We start from the raw sequence: 16,938 nt of genomic DNA, 5'->3' as shown, positions 1-16,938 counted from the left end.
CTGGGTATGGTAGTAGGTGCCAGGCGCACCGGTTTGAGTGTGTCACGAACTGCAGCGCTGCTGGGTTTTTCACGCTCAACCATTTCCTGTGTGTATCGAGAATGGTCCCCCACCCAAACGACATCCAGCCAACTTAACACAACGGTGGGAAGCATTGAAGTCAACATAGGCCAGCATCCCTGTGGAACTCTTTCGACAACTTGTCGAGTCTACGCCCCGACGAATTGAAGCTGTTCTGGGGCAAAAGAGGGTGCAACTCAATATTAGGAAGTGCAGAATTTTAATTATTCCTAATAATTCTTCAATAACCATTAAGGTTATTGAAAGGAAATAATTTGCATCCATACTGAATTGGACCAAAATAACAGAATGCAAACAAATTGATCAAACATAATTGATACGCCTACTTTATTTCCAAGAAAACTGACAATGATTGAAAATCTTGATAGCATAGTAGGTCATCCTGCATACGTTAATAACATTTCATTAGTACGGTACATTACATTAAACAATTGCATATTCAGTATCCTGTGCATTGGATAACACAAATAGATTAAATAACAAATATATCCATAGAAATATAAACGAAGCAAACAGAAATATATACAGGACATTGAATTAAACTACAAGGCTAATCATATTACAGTAACATCTCCGATTGACAACCCCTCATAGCACACAATCATAAACAGCTGCTTATTCGCAGGAAGGCTTAAAAGACAATGTAATTACAGCCAACCTTGATGTGCTGTGCCGTCCATCAGAACTCAAAATGGGTGGAGGACATATTGAATAAACTGCATTCGAGAGGTGAAAAACACTTCCGTTGTGAGTTGCAAAGAGAAAAGAGAGCTCCGTACACGTGTGTCCAGCTCATAACTTTTATTGGTTTTTGGAAAGAAGCAAACTAAGTTTCCCATCAGTTCCTCTTAACATTGTCTGTACAAACACAGCTTGCACAGGTGACTGATAGAGAAAGAGTACAGAACCCAAAGCAGTCTGGCTTAGCAAGCCACACACACAGACACACTCCCTGCTCTGGTCTTCAGTTCTCACATTTAACAAAACAACAGGTCATCGAGTTGGTTGGTGGAGCACTTCACGACTATACCGTAACTGTATGTAGACGTACATTATATTATCCATGCCGGAACACTTTGCTTGAACCCTTGTTACTAAACTGCTATACAGAGAGCTGCACCACACCATTCATTAATGCCTTACGTAGAAATGCCTACTTTATGTTCAGACAACATGCAATCAACATGTAATCACAGCGCAACACCCTCTAAGACACTTCTATGGCACTTCTATGACAGGCATATCAATGGCGCTATGTAGCTTCATGAAGCACAGATATTATTATTGACATACTTACGATGCCTACATGAGGAGACCTCTTAAGTTAAATGTCATCACACACATTTTTGTTCTCTATGTTTGAATATCAGAGCATTCAGGGAGTTCATAACATTATCAGCACAGTGCTCTTCACATGAAACAAGATTTGTTTTTTGTTTTTGTCCGTTTTAAAAATATTCAGCTTATTTCTCGCTCTTATAGAGGACTGTCTGGAGTACACACATAAATACAAAAAGCGTTTTGGTCATCTAACCTCCCTCCAAAAACCTCGTCACCATGTCATCTCACAGAGACCGTTACCATTATGCAAAATAAAGCCATGGATTCAAGCGCTGGTTGGTTTGATCTGAAGGGGAGTGTTCATGCTGTTTGACGCAGAATAATGTGCATTCAGGGGGTTTCAGGTAGGTAGGAACACATCGCGGTGAATGGAAACAGGGCCTAAAATGGTCAAAAGCTGACTGACGATCCATGGTTATAACTTTCATAAAGCATGACGTACGCATCCAGGTAGTTATTCATTCTGTTTTTTGTTGTTGTCATTTATACCCCCTCCCACCCAATGCCCATATATAGCTCAAATTGTCTGTTGCACTTGAGTTAAAAAATTATATCTCAAATAAATTCAAAAATTATACCATATACTGTACACAGGTTACCCAACTCCACAGATAACAAAAAAGATCATTCAAATATGTATACCTTTAAGGATTCTAAATTGTGATACCATTCAAATTATATTCATATACAGAATCACATACTTTATACAATAAATCATTATCATCAATAAATAAAAATAGAATGCTGTAATGTACTCTGAAGTAAGTCTGCCACTGCTGTCTCAGGAACAACAAAGGCTATTTGACAATACAAGGAAAACACCAAAACGCCCTTTAAGATATATATTATCAATTTAAAATGACACTTTGTACAGGTTTTTCTAAAGGGAAACGTCTTATATTTGTTTTATATTGCAACCAGGAATTGACTTATTGTTGCAGCTGCCCAACTATTCAGGACTTATGAGAGTAAATGTTCCAACAGGGTATTAAATCAGTGCATTCAAAGAAGGGAGAGGAGGAGTATGGTGGTGATCTACATCATCCAAATAAACAATGTCCTTTGACCCTGTTGTGCCTGTGTGGAGGGCATGCAAACAAATCAACTGTTAAAGCCAACAGTATAAAAACTCCATTACCCAGAATCCTATGGTAGCTCTTAACTGTGTCCAATCACAGGCATGCGAGAGGCAGCATGAGGAAGAACTAGCCCCTCTGTTAAGCCAGAGATCTGTATATTATGACTAGATGCTCAGGTCTCCGCCCTAACATTGGGAGTCGTTGTCCCAAAGGCGGGAAGGCAGGCGACAAAGTCCCAAAAAAAGCCCATAGAAACACATTGGGCTTATTTTGAAAAGATTTTGGCGAGAGCGAAACCTCTCACATCATGGTGCGCCTATTCATCTATAGTTCACGCAATGACACAACCAAGCAGTCTTCTTTTACATGCATCCTCATCCTCTCTTAGCATAACATCTTTGTTAACGCGTCTAAAATAAATAGTGTTTTGTTCACCATTGAAACCGTGGGTTTGTGGTTGCGGTGCGGTTGATTAGCTAGGCAGCTGCGTTAAGGGTTAAACAACACCACATCTTGGAGAGGGGAGAGAGACAGAGGCTTTAGAGAGGAGGGTAAACCTGGGATGGGTGTCTATAACCGCAGCAATACAGATGTTCTGAAATGAATACATTTTACAAATACAATAGTTACACCTTTAAAACTGTCCACAACGCTAAATGCAAGTTATACAATACTGTTGGGTACAGTAGGCTGTGTGGCCTGGGCCTGTCTATCTCGCGGGTTTAGAAAGGAGTGTCTGTCTGTCTGTCTGTCTGTCTGTCTGTCTGTCTGTCTGTAGGGAGGTGGTGGTGTTGTAGGTTTCCATTACTCAGTAGAAGTCCATTGAGATGATGACGTTCAGTGTATTTGTTCAGTAGTGTTGTGCAACAGTAGGGTGGAGTATCAGTTGTCTGCCAAGTATTTTCCTGAAAATGACAAACGTGCTCAGATTACTATACGTTCGAATGCTTTTGTGCGAACAGAGTCCGACACGAAGTAGCGAATCGAAAACATATTGCATGTTAATATTGTATTACAACAGCGTAGTAAGACAAATGAATATCACAGTGGTAAAATATTTGTGTCTGGTCTAATGATTATACACAATGGTTGATCTATGGATTTTATTTCATTCTTGCTCGCAGTCGAAAAATACTGAATAACGCAGAATTCACAGTTACATTGATCTACTCTACATGCTTATTCAAGTTGATAATTCAGAGATACTACTATTCCATTGTTTAGGACAGGGTCTCTCACCTGCTGCGAACCTCTTCTTGACGAGTGAGAAGCGGTACCCGGGCCCTGCCAGCTCTATATCGCAGCCTGACAGGGTGCTGCCCTCACTGGTGAACTGGACCGCCAGGGAAGAGGGCTTACTGGGACCCTCCGACAGCTGGAACCGTGCCAACAATGAGCCAACGCCTGGGGACGCACAGCGAGAGGGACACCGGCTCAACATGACAGCCATAAAAAAAAAGGTCTTCATCAGTATGCTAGGAGTTCTAGCACTTTGAGTTTGTGAGACAACACGTTCAAAATACAATGCTTTATTATTATTACTATCTGCACAGACATCTCAAACACACAAGTGCAACTCCACAGCACACAGAAGCATATCATGAGTGTAGTTTGTCTCTTCCTTTTCTATTAGCTGATCGACTGTGTGTGGAACCACCTCCTGCCTGAAGGGGGCATCCGTGAGCTCAGCCTCAGTGAGTTCATGTAAATTGGGAAAATGCATGTCATCCAATAATTCTATAAGGTCATACATAGATAATGACGTTCAAAATAATGTATCCATCTCTGGACCTCTAAAGGTCTAAGCCATGGGGGGGGGTTCTACTTCACTAACATATGGAATTGTTTTAAGATGGCCATACCGTGGATCATTTGCTATTTGATTTAGAATTTTAAGGCCCCTTTAGGTATCCCAAAAACATATATATAACAAAAATGTTCTCAAATATTGTATTTGGCCTTCACTAAAAAAATAAGACAGTAAACAAATAAATCATATGGATTAAGGTTTTGAAGTGTCTGTCCTATATCTAGGAGATATAATAAAGCTCAGGAAATATTTTGTTTTTTTTGGACACCTATTTAACCCACTATTTTTGTTGGCACAAAACTATCTCCATACTCCCATTCATTTGTATGGGTTACCTTCAGACAAGTCCCGTGACACTTGTGGGGGTCGTAAAGCAAAACAGAGAACACCATTGTGTTCGTGAGAGTCATATTAGTTTGTAGCCTAAACGGTTCGGATGCTACAGACTTTTTCGTGAGAAGATTTATTCTCGAGATGTCTCATGGTCTGGCAAACACCGCTGTACAGTAGCTCAGCCACCTTCCACTGCAGATATCTCTAGCTTAAACTGACGGAATTTGATGGGGATTTCTGTATTATGTTACTTAGATTGACTCACAGGTGTGTCAATAGACTCTTACGCAAGGTGCAAATTACGAGAGAGCCAGGGGAGGCTCAGCTCCCCTGAATGAGACGTTAGCTCCTCTAAATGCATTCTCCTATTTGTTTCAAATGTAGTGGTAAGTAGGTTTTACAGTGGTAAATATTAAAATAAAAGCTTCCAAATGAAACAAAACAACCCCACCTCTATGTCATGGTTCAAACCTTTTATTTATACGTGGCAGCGTTGTCCACTCGGTAGTGCTGAATCTTAGCTCCTTTACGTATAGGTTTTCCTCCGTACTTCCTCATTTTCGCCATTTGTTTGCCACGTGTCCTTGATCAAAATAGCCTATGCCTTTATTCCATGCATTAATCCATTGATTCCTCATTGTTTGCTTTTGTCAGTCAGCTCATTGCTTCGTTTATCAGGTTGCGCGGGTACTGTTGTTCTCCGTGTCACCCGTGGACCATTTATTTAGCTTTATCCCCCCCCCCCCCCCCCGGGATCAGCTGATGACGGTCAACAATATCACTGGACAACAAGCCTACAGCTAGACACCAACGCGCATCCATTCCATCCAACAAGTAGTCCAGGGTTTCCTAAACTCGGTTCTCAGGACCCCAATGGACTGCACGTTTTGGTTTTTCCCCTAGCACTACACAGCTGATTCAAATAATCAACTAATTATTAAGCTTTGATGTTATTTAAATGATGTGTAGTGTTAGGGCAAAAAAACTAAATGTGCGGCCCTTGGGGAATCCCTGAAGTAGGGTATACGTTAATGACAGTAGGCCTATAATGTGACTCCTTCAGTTAGAAGAGGAATAACGTTATTCCTCTCGATTTTTTTCCCTCTCGATTTTGCAATGGCATAGGCCTACGTTATTTGGGATTTGCGTGCCCATGAGAACCGTTTTCACGGTTTAACATAATGAAACGTTACGTAGGCATAGTAACACTTACAGTGCATTTTCAGAGATCTCCAAGATCCAGGAATCTTACAGGGTTTAGGTGAAATGTTCTAATTGAACTGTTAAAAGCTTAATAATTATAAATAACACTGTCATAAATGTAATTCATGTAAGGAAAGAAAGGTAGTGTTTTATGTCACACCATCTGAGAAGACTCCGAGCGTTAACTCATGAATTATGGACAACTCATGAACTAGGGTGTAAACATGTTTTGATTCAACTCATGTATTATATTGAATGTAGGCCACCTGCTCTGCGTGTGTTCATGTTTGTAAAATTGCCTCGGCTGAGAGGTTAAGCTGCCAGCAGTGGTGTAGACCTAGTGGAGGGTAAACGAGTAAATGCCGTTTAACCATATTTTTCAGAAAAATGCATTGAAAGTATAGGAAACGTTACTTTTTTTCACCACAACCGTTAATCAGAGTTTACCCACTTATTTATTTTTACCACTACATCACTGGCTACCGGTAGGTCTATTAGAAGTTCATGGTAATACACATTGTAGCCTAGTCTAGTAAATTGACTAGGTGTGTAATGGTGACAATCCCGTTTTTCCCCGGGGTAGTTTCAGCCCCATTTCAGGTGTCCCGACTGTTCAGGCTACAAAAAGGTACATTTGTCAGCAAAACGCATCAATTAATGTAGACCTAATCAATGGCAATCGCTGAATGTCATTAGGAACAATTTTTGGTGTTTTGTAACAGATGTATATTTCCATTTATCAAATGGCGCTAGTATACATGCACTTTGGATGCTGAAATTATTTTGGAGATGCCAAACATGCAGAGGTAGCCTACATTTAGAAGTGATTTGTTTGACAATCAGATGGAAATATCATGACTGGTTGTGTTATGCCACATTAAAAGGTAACTCATTCTTACCTTTTAAAGGACGTCTTTATTATTAGTCCCCTTTAAAAAGAATTGTGCACGCCCCCCGAAATGTCATGGTGTAATTCGCACTCTGTTCATAAGGATTTTAATTCCTATACATACACCCCAAATAAAGTTAGTTATGCAAAGCCAAGCTAAGATAGTAAGTATTAGAGCCTGTTATTGGCACAAGATTAGTACATTAGTGGAAACAAGGATAACACACCGTGTACAAAACATTAGGAACACCTTCGTAATATTGAGTCGTACCCCCTTCTGCCCTCAGAACAGCCTTAATTTGTCAGGGCATGGACTCTACAAGGTTTCAAAAGCGTTCCACATGGATACTGGCCTATGTTGACTCCAATGCTTCCCACAGTTGTGTCAAGTTGGCTGGATGTCCTTTGGGTGGTGGACCATTCTTGATACACACGGGAAACAGTTCTTGACACACTCAAACCGGTGCGCCTGGCACCTACTACCATAGGCACTTCAATCTTTTGTCTTGTCCGTTCACTCTCTGAATGGCACACATACACAATCCATGTCTCAAAGCTTAAAAATCCTTATTTAACCTGTGTCCTCCCCTTCATCTACACTGATTGAAGTGGATTTAACAAGTGACATCAATAAGGGATCATAGCTTTCACCTGGATTCACCTGATCAGTCTGTCATGGAAAGAGCAGGTGTTCCTAATGTTTTGTACACTCAGTGTATGATATTATTAGTGATTTATCCTGGGTTTTGATGTAAACAAGGTTACTTACCTCCATTTTCAGATTTCTGGGAAATATCAGGAATCTTCCACAGGATTCTCTGCTGCTCTGCGTTCCTGGAAGAACAGAATCAAACATAATCTGTTACTCTTTAAAAGCCAGGAATAGGCTTAATCTGGGTTTGGGAAACTGGCTTTTTCAAACGTGCAAAATTGCTGTCTTCAGCACAAGGCTGAGCCATAGAGTCACGGGTTGTCTCCGGCTGGTGCAGCCTTCTACTTTTAATTATCAAATAAATTCAATTAAATTCAACAGAAAAGTATTGTTCTGACATACAGTATACTCCTCTGTCTTACCATGCGGCGGGGGGAAGCACAGCCTGTAGCTTGGTGACCCCTCCGTCCACGTGGATCAGGAACTGGACGTTGTTGAGAGCCACGGGTGTTGTCATGGCGCTGCCGTTGTATTTGTAGTCTATTCGGAGGTCCGTGCTGGTGGGCACACACCGCCAACTGGCTGCCAGGTTCAGGGGTGTCGAAATGAGGCCCTGCGCTGATACCTGCCCAATCAACAACCATAGAGATGAATCAACGACACAGAAATGTCCAGAGAAACTGTGCATAATCGAGTACAAGAGTTGCTGACCTGGTACTTGAGCATGTCCACATTGTAGTATGTGGCCTGGGGTTTCTGCTCGGCCACCTTCTTTAGATGGGTCATCAGGTTTGGCATGTTCACCCAGAAGTTCTTGCAGTCAGGGTTGGGTGATGTCGCGGTGTCACTATATGGGAAATAATAAAAGAACACAATACGCATTTTATCCTATGATCTACAGTGGGGGAAAAAAGTATTTGATCCCCTGCTGATTTTGTACGTTTGCCCACTTACAAAGAAATGATCAGTCTATAATTTTAATAGTAGGTTTATTTGAACAGTGAGAGACAGAATAACAACAAAAGAATCCAGAAAAACGCATGTCAAAAATGTTATATAATGATTTGCATTTTAATGAGGGAAATAAGTGCAAAACATGACTTAGTACTTGGAGGGCAAAACCCTTGTTGGCAATCACAGAGGTCAGACGTTTCTTGTAGTTGGCCACCAGGTTTGCACACATCTCAGGAGGGATTTTGTCCCACTCCTCTTTGCAGATCTTCTCCAAGTCATTAAGGTTTCGAGGCTGACGTTTGGCAACTCGAACCTTCAGCTCCCTCCACAGATTTTCTATGGGATTAAGGTCTGGAGACTGGCTAGGCCACTCCAGGACCTTAATGTGCTTCTTCTTGAGCCACTCCTTTGTTGCCTTGGCCGTGTGTTTTGGGTCCTTGTCATGCTGGAATACCGATCCACGACCCATTTTCAATGCCCTGGCTAAGGGAAGGAGGTTCTCACCCAAGATTTGACGGTACATGCCCCCGTCCATCGTCCCTTTGATGCGGTGAAGTTGTCCTGTCCCCTTAGCAGAAAAACACCCCCAAAGCATAATGTTTCCACCTCCATGTTTGACGGTGGAGATGGTGTTCTTGGGGTCATATGCAGCATTCCTCCTCCTCCAAACACGGCAAGTTGAGTTGATGTCAAAGATCTCCATTTTGGTCTCATCTGACCACAACACTTTCACCAGTTGTCCTCTGAATCATTCAGATGTTCATTGACAAACTTCAGACGGGCATGTATATGTGCCTTCTTGAGCAGGGGGACTTTGTGGGCGCTGCAGGATTTCAGTCCTTCACGGCGTAGTGTGTTACCAATTGTTTTCTTGGTGACTATGGTCCCAGCTGCCTTGAGATCATTGACAAGATCCTCCCGTGTAGTTCTGAGCTGATTCCTCACCATTCTCATGATCATTGCAACTCCACGAGGAGCCCCAGGCCGAGGGATATTGACAGTTCTTTTGTGTTTCTTCCATTTGCGAATAATCGCACCAAATGTTGTCACCTTCTCACCAAGCTGCTTGGCGATGGTCTTGTAGCCCATTCCAGCCTTGTGTTGGTCTACAATCTTGCTCTGACATCCTTGGAGAGCTCTTTGGTCTTGGCCATGGTGGAGAGTTTGGAATCTGATTGATTGATTGATTTCTTCTGTGGACAAGTGTCTTTTTTACAGGTAACAAGCTGCGGTTAGGAGCACTCCCTTTAAGAGTGTGCTCCTAATCTCAGCTCGTTACCTGTATAAAAGACACCTGGGAGCCAGAAATCTTTCTGATTGAGAGGGGGTCAAATACTTATTTCCCTCAATAAAATGCAAATCAATTTATAACATTTTTGACATGCGTTTTTCTGGATATTTGTGTTGTTATTCTGTCTCTCACTGTTCAAATAAACCTACCATTAAAATTATAGACTGATCCTTTCTTTGTCAGTGGGCAAACGTACAAAATCAGCAGGGGATCAAATACTTTTCCCCCCCACTGTAAATGATTGATCCATCTTAACGTTATTCAACACCGAGACACAACGGAGTTCAGCACGAGTTATATTTGCGTCTACCACACGGAGGTCAGGACTACGGCAGCGCGGAGATTGCAAACGGACACTCGTGCTACACAAAAACAACAGTGACGTATGAGAGTGCAGAATAACCTTGGAACGAGGTGGTTAGTCAAACCACTGGGACCAATTCACAGTGATTCAGAGCCCAGTCAGAACTGGAGTTGGGTGTATTGTTATAGTACAGTATGGATTTAAAATGTTCAATTTGACGTGTTATAAATGCTACAGTGCCACGTGATGTTGTGAGTGGTATAATATGAGGGAAGTCGCAGTGGTCTTTACCAACAGTGTTTTTGGTACGGTATGTTAAAGGTACAGTGAGATGATGTAATATTATAAACACTCCAGTGTATAATGTTGTGAGGGTTCCAGTATAATGAGGGGGTGTTACAGTGGGCCTTTACCAACAGAGTAGCTGGGGGTTAGGCAGCACATGCTCCAGCCGGCTGTAGTTGGTTATGCTGAAGGTTAGCACGGCAGGGGACGGGTTATTGGCAAAGTGCCGAGTGATCCCCGCTGGAAACGACAGCACCATCTCACCTGTGGTCTTCACAACACACCTTTAGACAGGGACAGGGGAGGAGGAGGTTAGAATGTCTAGAAGGGGAAAGAGAGAGGGACAGAGTGAAGCAGGGAGATATAGAAAGGGTCAAAGAAAAAAAGAGAGAAAGAGAACGAAAGGGACAGAGATAATATAAAGGGAGCGAGAGATAGAGGACAAAAGAGAGAGAAGGAGAAAGAAAGCAAAGGAGCAAGACATACATCTCTCTTATCAAGAGGTCTCTGAGTGGACCTACTTGTTGGGGTCGGCTCCTTTGAAGAAGGCATTGACTGTTTCAGTAAAAGCTGCCGCCACCGGAAGGGTGTCCTGTGCCCCCATGGTGAGAGGGCTTGGTCCCCTGGAGCAGCCTGTTTTAAATCAGTACACACACACGTTTAATAGCAATAAAGAGAGAGAGAGGAGGACGGAGAGAGAGAGAGGAGGAAGGAGAGAGAGCGAGAGAGGAGGAAGGAGAGAGAGAGGAGGAAGGAGAGAGAGCGAGAGAGATGAGGAAGGAGAGAGAGGAAGGAGAGAGAGAGAGAGAGAGAGAGAGAGAGAAGGAAGGAGAGAGAGAGAGAGAGAGAGCGAGGCAGACAGATAGAGAGACTCAGAGAAACAGACTGAAAATAGACCAGAGGGAAACAGTATGAGAAGCAGAAAGAGAAAGACTATCAGCATTAAACACAATGTCTATAGTCCTCACAAACCAACAAAGCTACTCTTCCTCATCCCTCTCCTAGCAGCTCCGCTACATTTCTATCCATACGACTCCTCCCGTTTCCTGTAGTACACCCCATTTCCAGTTTATTAACTCTCTCTCAGCGGCAGTGTATCGATGAAGATGGAGAACCAAAGAGCGTGTGAGAGAACCACTGATTAAAATGATCAAAATGAGAATCAATACCTGTGTATGATGGGTGGGTTTGGCATCTATAACATCTCATCGTCTTAGCTTGTGAAATAAATATTTGGATGTACTATGTAAAGTCTCTCACCACTGTTGTACAACTGTACACAGAGTTCAATTCCAGGTTTCGCTATATTTATGAGGACTAATAAAGGCCAGTTTCATTGTTATTCAGAAACAATGAAAAGAACTGAAAAGACAGAAAGTAAGACATATGAAAAGGAGAGAGAGAGAGAGAGAGTTCATGCGTAATCCAGACATGCTGTTGATGCCGAATCATTGGGACAAGATCAAAGATCAAAACCAAAACCCAGAAGACCAAAGCGAAGTGAGTCCACACAAAAAGAAGACGGCAAAAACTAAGATTAGTAGAGCACCTGAAGAATGACGATCTTTCAGGAAAAGACAGACTTGCGGCCACCGCATGTGAAATGAGAACGAATGACGACGCGAGGAGGAGTGTGAGAAAGACGACATGGGGGCTGCATGTAGAGAGGCTCGGGAATTAGCTTGGAGGCAGTGAGTGGCAGGCCATGGGATGGAGGGGTGAGAGGAGGGAGGAGGAGGGGAGGGGTGGGGGAAGCTTGCACAGATGAGGCCCGGGTCGGGGTGAGTGTGCACACTACAGTTAGCCGTTGTGCAGACACAACTTACCTTCAAAGGTTAAATAAAACTTTCCTCTGTCAAACCAAACCAGGGAAGGCTGGTCATTCTCTGTGGTAGGGGGAGGGAGGAGGGAGAGGAGGAAGGGAGAGTGGGTGAGGAGGGCGGGTGAGAGGGGGAGGAAGAGAGAAGGACAGTAGCGTGAGTCACACAGCAGGTCTATCACACATCACAGTGAGGTGAGGTGGGGCATGGCACAGCAAGCCAAAACAGTGCCATGACAGAACCAAATGGAGTGTGTCTGTCTTCGTGCAGGCTGCCTATGAGCTTTCACACTATTGTGCTGACCTGAACCGTATTGTTCTGGCTCGGATAATCTCTTTCCACATTGTCCTTTCCAGCATGGTTCCAGGCAGCGAAGGATCCATAGCCAGGTCAGAAAAGCGCTGACCAGCTCTGCTCAGCTCAGTAGTGTGAAACGGGTACGTGTGTGTGTGTGGGAGGGGGCTGGACCAGGTGAGATAAGGTATCTCTTGGTGGATGGCGGATCTCTAGGGGCGTGGCGAAAAACAAGCCAAGCCTGGAGACGACTGACTGGGAACGATACCTGGCCCATCGTTCATACAACGGTCATCTACACACTGCTATAGAAAACCCTTCATTACCATTATATGAATACTTTTACATCACATGCCAATAGTAGACCGCTTTTTTTTTTTTGTGTCACACCGGCCATAGTTTTTCAGAATAAATGGACTCCGGCTGTTGTACCTGATGATGTACACCAGGGGGCGGTGTTTAAGGTAAAACCAGGGGTGCTGGAGGGGGGTTGTTGGGCTCACTGTTAAGGTGTGACCGCTGAGGGGGTGGTTGGGACCTTGGGAGGTAGTGAATGGATGGATGGAGTGGAGGTGAATGGCGGACAGGTGTTCTGATGGGGGGGGTGCATGGTTAGAGTAGTGGAGAAACACGTTCCCATGGGTGGAGTGAGAGGGTGAGAAGACAGAGGCTAAGGGGAGGTCTAGTACATGGGGGGGGGCAGATGGGGATCAGGGGAAGAGGTTGGGATATGGGCACCGGAGAGCTCTCTCACTGGCTGCCTGCCTGCCTGTCTGTGGTGATCGGAGTGGTGAGGAAGAGGGTGGTGCGATGAATACCAACCAGTCGGAGACACTCAGGCTAATTCTCCTGCCAGACTTCAAAAGCAGCTAGGCTCTGTTTCTATCACAGAGTGTGTGAGTGTGTGTGGATCTAGAGTGCCCACAGATGCCACAGAAGCTCTTCAGACAGGCTACACTCTTTACACACAGGAACACACACACACAGCATCGCAGAGTAACAGCATGGTTGAAAACACAGTGCACTCCAAACAGTACACACATAATAACTATCACACAAAAATTGATGTTGCCGTGGTGATGTGGGCAGCAAAGGATGGACAGCCATTAAAAAAAAAACCCAAAAAAATTACGTTGTAGGAGTGGGATGATAAAAAACAGATGCATGGCATTTCAGCTTTATCATTGGGATGCTTTTCATTCAACACTTATCAAAGTGAAAAATGGAAATGAAATCTGTGGCATACTCCAATATCTCAGTTCAAATGTACTCCCCTCATATGATAGCTGCCATCAACTCTGAGATGGATGGACAAAAACAAACAAACAAAGCAAGAAAATTATAATGGATGGATGACCTATGACATCAGACGGTCTTCAAAGCTTGGGTGAAACATTCACCACTCCTAGGTGCCACCCCCTTCCTCTCAGACAGCCTCCCTCCATCCAAATGATAGAGTACCTCCCAGTTCCCACCCCACCTTCTCAGAAAGCCTCCCTCCATCCACACTATACTGTACCTGCCAGGGAATCAAAGGGCCTCCCAAACGTGGGCAGTTTGTCTACAAAAGCATCATCTTCTGACATCACAACAAGCGACAGCCCAAAAGAAAAAAAAGGACAGAGCAAAAACAAAATGAATGCAAATCAAAACAAAGAAAAAACCCTGTCAGGAATAATGGTAATAAAAAATTTAAAAAACGGACAGTGTCACAGTAAGGAGGGCACGTTGTGAATGGAAAAATTATGGGATGGATGAAAAATGTGGAGAAAAAAAACAACTCACAACTGAAATACAAAAATCTATGGGATGAGAAACACACAAGGCATGATCAGCATTTCAATTGTGGGCTCTCCGCTCTAAGCCTACTTAGGTTGCAAATCATATTCTACTGTTCTCCTCACAGATCTAAAGAACATGACGTACACTACCGTTAAAAAGTTTGGGGTCACTTAGAAATATCCTTGTCTTTGAAAGAAAAGCACATTTTTTGTACATTAAAATAACATCAAATTGATCCGAAATACAGTGTAGACATTGTTAATTTTGTAAATGACTATTGTAGCTGGAAATGGCAGATTTTTAAAGGAATATCTACATAGGCGTACAGAGGCCCATTATCAGCAACCATCACTCCTGTGTTCCAATGGCACATTGTGTTAGCTAATCCCATCTTATTCATTTTAAAGGGCTAATTGATTATTAGAAAACCCTTTTGCAATTATGTTAGCGCAGCTCAAAACTGTTGTTCTGAGTAAAGAAGCAATAAAGCAGGCCTTCTTTAGACTAGTTGAGTATCTGGAGTATCAGCATTTGTGGGTTCGATTACAGGCTCAAAATGGCCAGAAACAAAGAACTTGCTTCTGAAACTTGTCAGTCTATTCTTGTTCTGAGAAATGAAGGCTATTGCATGCAAGAAATTACCAAGAAACTGAAGATCTCGTACAATGCTGTGTACTACTCCCTTCACAGCGCAAACTGGCTCTAACCAGAAGAGAAAGAGGAGTGGGAGGCCCCGGTGCACAACTGAGCAAGAGGACAAGTACATTAGAGTGTCTAGTTTGAAAAACAGACACCTCACAAGTCCTCAACTGGCAGATTCATTAAATAGTAACCGCAAAACACCAGTCTCAACGTCAACAGTGAAGAGGCGACTCCGGGATGCTGTTGCTGATAATGGGCCTCTGTACTACTATGTAGATATTCCTTTAAAAATCGGCCGTTTCCAGCTACAACAGTCATTTACAACATTAACAATGTCTACACTGTATTTCTGATCAATTTGATGTCATTTTAATGAGCAAAAAAAAAAGTGCTTTTCTTTCAAAAACAAGGAAATGTCTAAGTGACCCCAAACTTTTGAACGGTAGTGTACACATTGTGTATCTAACAAAACAGTAAATACCCAGCAAACATTTACCACATCATGCTTCGTTTAAGGGATGATTTAAAATGTCGCTCTCTGGGATTAATACCATATGTGTCTGTATGACTGACTGAATTACCTCCTAATATACTGTCGGCTCTTCTGACAACCTTCTCCCCTAGGTGAGTGAATGGTTACAGTATATTTAACCATTCCATTACGACTTATTAGGCATGTTGTAGTCTTTAAAATCGTTACCGCATCCACAGAAATGCAGTGTACATTGAGTGAATACACTGAGTGAGTGTAATACATTACACTGAGTGAATACTGTAACTCAAGCATTCGCTGGAGGAGTGCATGAGGATTTATTGAGAGAGAGCTGAGAGTCACAGAAAAGCACCAGCAGCCGATGGACGCCGCCATCTCAGCAGCAGCACAGAGATTGACCAAAGCAAACACTCAACACAGGTAACAGCACAAGTAGTGTAACAGTATCACAGGTAGTGATGAGAGAGATGACGCGGCACACACACCTGACACAGAGACAGTGAGATCTTTACCAACGGTGGGGGTGGTGGCTGCACTCAAGGAGTTGTTGGAGGAGATAGAGGAAGTGCTCTCGGCCCGAGCCAGGGGTGCGATTGGAGGGGGGCTGGACGAGTGACTGAACGGGGGACTAAAAGGCCGGCTCTGCATGGGGACAAAGTGACAGAGAAAAAAGATAGGTTTTCATGTTAGATATCCTATTAGTGATAGAATTTAATGATCAGTAATTTAATGTTCAATCATCCTCACAGTTCAGCATCCATTTTGGGGAGGGCTAAACGTGAAGAACACTTAAAACTAACGGTGAAATATCTACTACAGGTCAATTGCGGATGTACCATAAAGTATAAAAAGGTGTTGTTTACGAGGAGGAGTGTGCTGCTTGACGAGGTTTGAGGTTTTTATTACTGTATCACGTACCATATCCCCTACGCTGTTTTATATATATATATATATATATATATATATATATGAAGAGTTGTTACTGTGCAAGTAGGGTGTTCTTACAGTGTATGTAGTAAGTCAAGTGTAAACAAAGATATCATCACGTACCACGTCTCCCATGCTAGGTTTCCCAGGAGGCAGTTTGGGTCGTGAGGAAGGGCGTGGCGGAGGTGGGGGCGGGGTGGGGCTGCTGACAACAGCTGATGGAGCTGACGGTGTAGCAGGTCGAGCCGGAGAGGACGCTCCTGCAAGGGGGACAAGAGGACACCTGGCTTAGAAGAACACTAGGACATCACTGTCCAGAGAAATCGAAAATCAACATGTGGGGAGATCCTAGAACATCAAAACAAAACTGACCAGACAGTCTCTCTAGAACAGGGGTTGTAAACTCATTCCACGGAGGGCCTAGTGCCGGCGGGTTTTTTGTTTTTTCCTTTCAATTGAGACCGAGACAACCAGGCTAGGGGAATTCTTTACTAATTAGTGACCTTAATTCATCAATCAAGTACAAGGGAGGAGCGAAAACCCACAGACACTCGGCCCTCCGTGGAATGAGTTTGACACGAGCTCTAGAACATCTAGTTCATTCTAGAATAATGACTGGATAACCTTGTTTCCTGTTGACGGAACAGTATGTTTGATTGAATTTCCACGGAGCTAAATTGAATTGGATAGAACAGTGAAACACAACACAGACCAGTCCACCATTGCTATCTATGAGGAAGGTTTTGGGAGACAGTAGT

The 16,938-nt window shown here is 43.2% G+C and overlaps 1 protein-coding gene across 22 annotated transcripts in view; it reads right to left on the bottom strand.

The window, feature by feature from the left end:
• Positions 1 to 384: 384 nt before the first annotated feature.
• The window catches only part of LOC106583991 (SH3-containing GRB2-like protein 3-interacting protein 1), a 103,844-nt gene continuing 87,290 nt past the window's right edge, over positions 385 to 16,938 (bottom strand). For 18 of the 22 annotated variants that reach the window (XM_045706525.1, XM_045706512.1, XM_045706523.1 and 15 more), the window contains 10 exons: positions 16,304 to 16,440; positions 15,739 to 15,895; positions 12,049 to 12,108; positions 10,744 to 10,855; positions 10,351 to 10,506; positions 8,100 to 8,235; positions 7,811 to 8,013; positions 7,506 to 7,570; positions 3,741 to 3,905; positions 385 to 3,406 (listed from right to left, as the gene is read on the bottom strand). In XM_045706525.1, coding sequence (XP_045562481.1) covers positions 3,384 to 3,406; positions 3,741 to 3,905; positions 7,506 to 7,570; positions 7,811 to 8,013; positions 8,100 to 8,235; positions 10,351 to 10,506; positions 10,744 to 10,855; positions 12,049 to 12,108; positions 15,739 to 15,895; positions 16,304 to 16,440 — 1,214 coding nt within the window. In that variant the 3' untranslated portion in view covers positions 385 to 3,383. Of the gene's footprint in view, positions 3,407 to 3,740; positions 3,906 to 7,505; positions 7,571 to 7,810; positions 8,014 to 8,099; positions 8,236 to 10,350; positions 10,544 to 10,743; positions 10,856 to 12,048; positions 12,109 to 15,738; positions 15,896 to 16,303; positions 16,441 to 16,938 lie in introns of all 22 variants that reach the window. The other 4 variants (XM_045706522.1, XM_014168722.2, XM_045706511.1 and 1 more) reach the window with 4 other exon arrangements.

This window comes from Salmo salar, chromosome ssa23 (assembly GCF_905237065.1).
Source record: "Salmo salar chromosome ssa23, Ssal_v3.1, whole genome shotgun sequence".
NCBI classification, from domain to species: domain Eukaryota; kingdom Metazoa; phylum Chordata; class Actinopteri; order Salmoniformes; family Salmonidae; genus Salmo; species Salmo salar.
This window is presented reverse-complemented; position numbering and strand designations above follow the sequence as displayed.